The 6638-nt window shown below is 47.4% G+C and overlaps 1 protein-coding gene across 2 annotated transcripts in view; it reads right to left on the bottom strand.

Moving 5' to 3' along the window:
- Window positions 1-1801: 1801 nt before the first annotated feature.
- The window catches only part of acvr2ab (activin A receptor type 2Ab), a 32257-nt gene continuing 27420 nt past the window's right edge, over window positions 1802-6638 (bottom strand). For both annotated transcript variants that reach the window (XM_035524840.1, XM_035524837.1), the window contains 2 exons: window positions 5111-5241; window positions 1802-5016 (listed from right to left, as the gene is read on the bottom strand). In XM_035524840.1, coding sequence (XP_035380733.1) covers window positions 4822-5016; window positions 5111-5241 — 326 coding nt within the window. In that variant the 3' untranslated portion in view covers window positions 1802-4821. The remainder of the gene's footprint in view (window positions 5017-5110; window positions 5242-6638) is intronic.

Raw genomic sequence — 6638 nt, 5'->3', positions numbered from 1 at the left:
CTGGGATGGAGTGAAATCGGGAACTGGCTGGGAGTCCTTAGTACAGGAGCACCTGCAGCAGGGACTCAGCGCAGGGGAGATAGAGGCAATGACAAAGTGTGAAAGCAGATAAGATACACCAGGGACCATTTCACTGGATCTTCTAAGAGAGGGAACGTTTATTTAAAGAGGGGATTCAACTCCTGCTACACAGTGAAAAAAGGACAGTGATGTAACGGGAAGGTTAAGTTCATTTTATTTACACAGCACATTTATAAACAAACAGCATTGTCCAAAGGGCTGTATGCAAGTCGCAGTAAATGAATGTTGCTCCCACTTACGCAATACACTCAGCTACTTTCAAAAGCCAGAGAATAAAAGTACTTCTTAAGTTTAGATTTAAAAAGAGACTCACTTGAAGCTTGTCTAAGGGTCAACCTGTAAACTGATCCCAAGTCTCGGTGCTGCAGTTGAGAAAATGACGTTCTCCTTTCAGATTGAGCCTGGATCAGGGAACTGTTAGGAGTGAGTGCAAGGAAGAGTCTAGAGTTCGTGGAGCAGCCTATGGACACAAGCATACAGTATAATAATATAAACAAGAAGATGTCTATATTATATCCTGTTCTGTACAGGAAGCCAGCGAGGGGATGCCAACATTGGGGTAATATGTCTTTTTGTACCTGAAGACAGACAAGACAGACTGCTGAATTCTGAACAAGCTGCAAACATGTCAGCAGTGTAGTGTTTTGGCACCTGGAATGGACTGAATTCAGGGACTGATTGGGAGTCCTTAACGGTTGTACAGGATGAAATAATAGATGACTGGCTTATTCCAAGATACACGGCATTGCAATACACCAGGCGAGAAGAAATAAAACACAGCTAACTCTTTTCAAACTGTGTGGTGAGAAATATAGGTTAGGGTCACGTGTAGAAAAGTGTGTAAAATGTAAAAGGTGCATGTTAAAAGGTAAACAGAATGGTCAGGTTGAGGGCAGCATTATCATTGGAGTGATGGGATCATGTCAGTTTGTTGGATAAACAGTTTAACACAATTGTGTCACAATGAACATTCCCAGTGAATAATCTCTGAATTTTATTTGAAATGTCCTATGCCATGATTTAACTTGGCACTGTGTGCCCAGCAGTAATTTGCATTACTTTACTGAGTACATACTTACATTTGAATTCAGGAATTGAGCACTGAGCTCTTGACTAATAGACCTCACTCCATACGACAATATACAACAATCTCCTGCACTTACACACACCCTTGTTTTGTTTCCTTCAACCCCTCATAGCCTAGAGGACATCACCTGGAACCTCAACGCTTCATCCATAGAGAATGTCACCTGGAACCTCAACACCTCATCCATAGAAGACCTCACCTGGAACCTCAACACCTCATCCATAGCCAGACTGAGGAGGGCAAACCCTTCTCTACCAATCCTCACCATACCACACTCCTGACCATACAGTGGACACTGAAGATCATGTGTGTCTGTCCTTAATCACATTATACCATAAACGCTGCATCTGCAGATCCACCAGCGTTTGAGAGCACCGCTCCTTCACCCCGTAGGCTAAATTTCCCTAATACCACCTGGTAGAAAGTACTTCCCCACCCCTCTACCTGCATAAACTCTACTCCAGGCTAGACTATGAAACCCCCCCCCATTGTATTTATCCATCTTTTTAGCCCTCAGTAACAAACACAAATATCCATGAAGTGATCCAAATACAATTCTGGTCCTCTGTGGCTTGTGTAAAAGTAAGACTGGGATAGATATGAGATCAGCATGAACGGCGCAAGAGCAACAGGTCTGACAGAATTCACTTTATTGAAGGGAAGAGCATATGTTTCATCTGTACAGTATTTAACAAGCGCTCCTTCTAGGCCTGATCCTAGATCAGCAGGCAAGACTCTGTGGTTGCGATAGAGAGACGATGGCGAGAAACAGCAGTCTAGGTAACGTAGAGGCGCATGACGTCCGAGAACGAGAGGTCTGTCGCAGAGGTAACGCGTTCGGTAGAAAGAACCAAAAACACAAAAGGAAAAACACTGCTGGCTGAACCCACGGTCTGAGAATAAAGTGAATACTGCCTCATAATTGGTTTTCCTGTGCCAGTGAGGGTTTAACATAAAACTTGCACACGTTGGCTTGGGTTACATGGACAGAACACAAGACAGCAGCCAAATCCACCCCCTTAGTGGACATTTAGTGTAATACATGACCAGTTTCTCAGCCTTTAGCAGAGTGGTCCACTACACTAGGGGTGGTGGGGGCATTTTGGATTTAGCCAGAGTTCACACTTTCTCACCACAGCGGCAAACTGGGGTGTCCGTGTGTTCTGTACCTAGTAAAAGAAAGACTGGGCACTTTCATATGAACCGAGGGAAAAACGATTTGTTTTGTGGGCTTGACATAAATGAAGACAATCCGAATCTTATAACATCCAAAATAAACAGAAACATCTTAAAATAGAATAGTTAAAATTTTTTTTTGCTTCATGATTATCTTAAAAAACAAAACCGAAAAAAACCCCAAAAAAACCACCAACCAACCTCATGCTATGCTGATGATCTACATCCAACATTCACTTTATTTACAGTTCTGTGCAGCTCCTGGAGGCCTGTGACAGTCTCTTTCAGCTGGACCAGGGAGGGGACTTTCATTAGGAAACCAATATTGGTTTGGTTGCATGTGTAATATGTATGTTTCCACTGTACACTAATAGCTTATTTTTACCCCAAGTGTGTTTGCCCATGAACACAAGGATACCAGCCTGCCTGGCTAAAGTGTGGGTTCGTTCCGTTTTCACAGCATGTCGCCTAAACGCTCCTGGTGCTCTTCACACACCCATACACGTGCACATACTGCGATCGCATTAAAGCACCTTTTTCATTCTCCTTGTGTGAAAAGCAAGTTGGGTGTGTGTTATAGTCTGGTTCTGTCTGTTTATTTCAGAAAAAGCCACTGACCTATTGAAGGGTGGTTGTCTGTGTGTGTGTGTGTGTGTGTGTGTGTGTGTATGTGTGTGTGTGTGTGTGTGTGTGTGCACACCTGTGTATAAGTTTTGAAAAGTTGGCACCTGTGCCCCTTTTCACGTACATCTGTAAATACTAACCGAAGGCTGCCCAACTGAGTGTTTAAAATGCTAGTCCCAGAAACTCAACTAATATGATTGCATAACTACTTTGCAGAAGCATAGTATTGAATCCCTGAATACTGACTTAGTGTTTCCAAATGGGGAGAGGGAAAAAAAAAGAAAAAAAAAAAGGGGGGGGGGGGGGGGTTGTTTCATCAAATGACTGACTGTAGTGCATGGAGACGAGGGCTTGTGCACCCGCCCAGAACATAGAGGAGTATGAGGCCTACAAGCAGCTCTCAATGGCACCAAGATGAATGGGAGAGAGGGATGGAGGACGTTACCTGAGGTAAATGGTCACCAAATAAAAAGTAAAGTTTCAGGAAACCCAACACAGGTGGCCTGAGAGATTGTGTGTGTGTCTCAGTGTATGAAAAAGGAATGAGATACAATCAAACTAAAAGAAGCAAGCGAGAGGGTCTCCGGACACCTTAAAATCAGTCCCACCGCAAAGTGACTGTCTCTTCAAATGAATAAAACCACAATTCCCCTTCACAACCAGGGCACCGCTTCATACAGTCAAACAAAAAGACATCTCCATAATTATAACAATTAAAACACTTGAAATACATCAGACAAAGAGAAAATAAAAGTATTGTGTAGTGGCATTGAAAAGCAGAAAAATGACGTGTACGTGGACTCAATTTTCTTCTGAAACGAACCAATTCCATGAAACCAACTCAATCTACAAGTCAAATCAGCAGTCGATGAGAGGAAACAAAATTCAAACAATCAAGTGAAGCAAGAACACCTTGTGTACTGTAAGCCATGTTTGTCCTACTCTGGGAACTTGTCTTGGCATTTTGTGTCAGGTGACATGCATTTCCCAAAAGGCACCAGTTCAGGACCACAATGCTTTACTGACAAATGTACGACATCACCAACAAGAGCGGGGAGTCAAAACTCCTCATGAGTCTTCTAGCGGAGGCTGCCGCCTCGTGTCTGGTTGGAATGATTCTGATCTGAACGCGTTTACGGGCGAAGAGTCGTGTGTACGGCTGTGGCAGCGTTTGGCTGGTTCCTGTCCGATGTGGGGGTGGGCGGTGGGTGGGCGCCTACTCTGCACCCCCTCTGCCCTGACCAGCCCGCCACTCGCTCTGGGGTGGGTGGGGTGTCACAGGAGTTAACACGTGGCACCTGGTGGATGTGACATGCGGCCGCTTCAGTAAGCCTGGTATGATGCCGCGTGGTGAAAACTATTCCCCCCTGTGTGTGTGGGTGTGTGAGAGATTTGTGATGAACAGTAGTTCAGAAGCGGTTCCTTATTGGCATTACAATAATCAACGGAAACACGCCAGAAAAAAAGGAAATGAAATGCAGTTTAGAGAGTTTTGCCCTTTTTATGCTAAAAATGTTAGTTTTTTTTTCCCTTTTCTTGTTTGTGATAAAAGTCTTCACTCTTCTTAAAAAAACAAAACAAAAAAAACCCAACAACAAAACAGAACAGAAATGGTCAGGGAGCCTCCTCCTTGTACAAAAGAACAGTTCAGGTACAAATGGCGACTTCCTTGCGCCTCCACTCGAAGGTCCGTGTGTGCGCGCGCGTTTTTTGTTTTAATCTCCAAAAGCACCCAGGAGTCCACAAGGAGTAAACTGTCTCTTCTACACACATACACCCCCCACCCCCACCCCCCGCCATCACACACAGAGTCGTCCTGCTCCGGCAGTCTGATTGGCCAACAGGGCTCCACATCATAGGCTGGACTCCTTGGGAGGGTAGTCCAGGTTGGTCACCATGGTGACGACGGTGAGGATGTCGTCGGGGGCGATGAGGTTGGTCTGTCGCTGCATAGTGATGACACGCTCCTCTACGCAGCCGGCGGAGAGACGGGCTTCTGCCTCATGGTCCCAGCACTCCTCTATAGTCTCACACAGCATGGACAGACCCTGCCAAGACACAACGCCGGTGAACCTCAACCAACCTTATACACACTACCATAGTGTGAGTGTGTGAGTGTGTGTGTGTGTGTGTGTGTCTCACCGTGTGTTTCTGCCAGTACTCCCTCAGAGTGGGTCTGAGTTTCTTGTGTACGACGACTTCCTGCATATCCTCTAGTGAGGGGTGCTGTCCCACCTCCTCCTCAAACGGCAATGCATACTCATCCAATGGACCTACACACACACACACGTCAGTAAGCTCATATTCTGTGCGTTAAGCACGAATCTCACATGCAAAGGTGGAATCTCCAACCCCCTCCCCCCAGTCACTCTCAGACAAAACACTTACTCCATCACACCACACAAACACTTGCACACAGATACACACAAGTGTAGGATGTAAGAACATGGACCGTTCATGTGTGTAGGTACAGTACATGGAAAGAAAAAAGAGCAAACATTACCTGAGGCAAATGGTCACTAATAAATCGTCTGCTTGTTTTGTACACTTCCATGATGACATGTACTTTTATGCTAAGCTACAGTTGCTGTATTTCCAGTATGTGTGCGCGTGTGTTATATGTGCATGTGTATGTGCGTGTGTGTGTGGTGTATGTGCGGTGTATGTGCGTGTGTGTGTGGTGTGTGTGGTGTATGTGCATGTGCGTGTGGTGTATGTGCGTGTGGTGTATGTGCGTGTGGTGTATGTGCGTGTATGTGCGTGTGCGTGTGGTGTATGTGGTGTATGTGCGTGTGGTGTATGTGGTGTATGTGCGTGTGGTGTATGTGGTGTATGTGCGTGTGCGTGTGGTGTATGTGGTGTATGTGCGTGTGCGTGTGGTGTATGTGGTGTATGTGCGTGTGCGTGTGGTGTATGTGGTGTATGTGCGTGTGCGTGTGGTGTATGTGCGTGTGGTGTATGTGCGTGTGCGTGGTGTATGTGGTGTATGTGCGTGTGCGTGTGGTGCGTGTGCGTGTGGTGCGTGTGCGTGGTGTATGTGCGTGTGCGTGGTGTATGTGCGTGGTGTATGTGCGTGTGCGTGGTGTGTGTGCGTGTTGTATGTGCGTGTGCGTGGTGTGTGTGCGTGTGCGAGGTGCGTGTGCGTGGTGCGTGTGCATGTGCGAGGTGTGTGTGCGTGTTGCGTGTGCATGTGCGTGGTGCGTGTGCATGTGCGTGGTGCGTGTGCATGTGCGTGGTGCGTGTGCGTGGTGCATGTGCGTGGTGCATGTGCGTGTGCGTGGTGCATGTGCGTGTGCGTGGTGCATGTGCGTGTGCGTGGTGCATGTGCGTGGTGTATGTGCATGTGCGTGTGCGTGGTGTATGTGCATGTGCGTGCGCGCGTGTGCGTGCGCGTGGTGTGTGTGCGTGCGCGTGGTGTGTGTGCGTGCGCGTGGTGCGTGTGCGTGGTGTGTGTGCGTGCGCGTGGTGTGTGTGCGTGCGCGTGGTGCGTGTGCGTGCTGTGTGTGCGTGCGCGTGGTGCGTGGTGTATGTGTGTGTGCGTGCGCGTGGTGTGTGTGCGTGGTGTGTGTGTGTGCGTGGTGTGTGTGCGTGTGCGTGGTGTGTGCGCGTGGTGTGTGCGCGTGGTGTGTGTGCGTGCGCGTGGTGTGTGTGCGTGCGCGTGGTGTGTGTG

This window comes from Electrophorus electricus, chromosome 1 (genome assembly GCF_013358815.1).
Source record: "Electrophorus electricus isolate fEleEle1 chromosome 1, fEleEle1.pri, whole genome shotgun sequence".
NCBI classification, from domain to species: Eukaryota; Metazoa; Chordata; class Actinopteri; order Gymnotiformes; family Gymnotidae; genus Electrophorus; species Electrophorus electricus.
The sequence above is the reverse complement of the archived record's forward strand: the minus strand, read 5'-3'. Positions and strand labels throughout refer to the sequence as shown.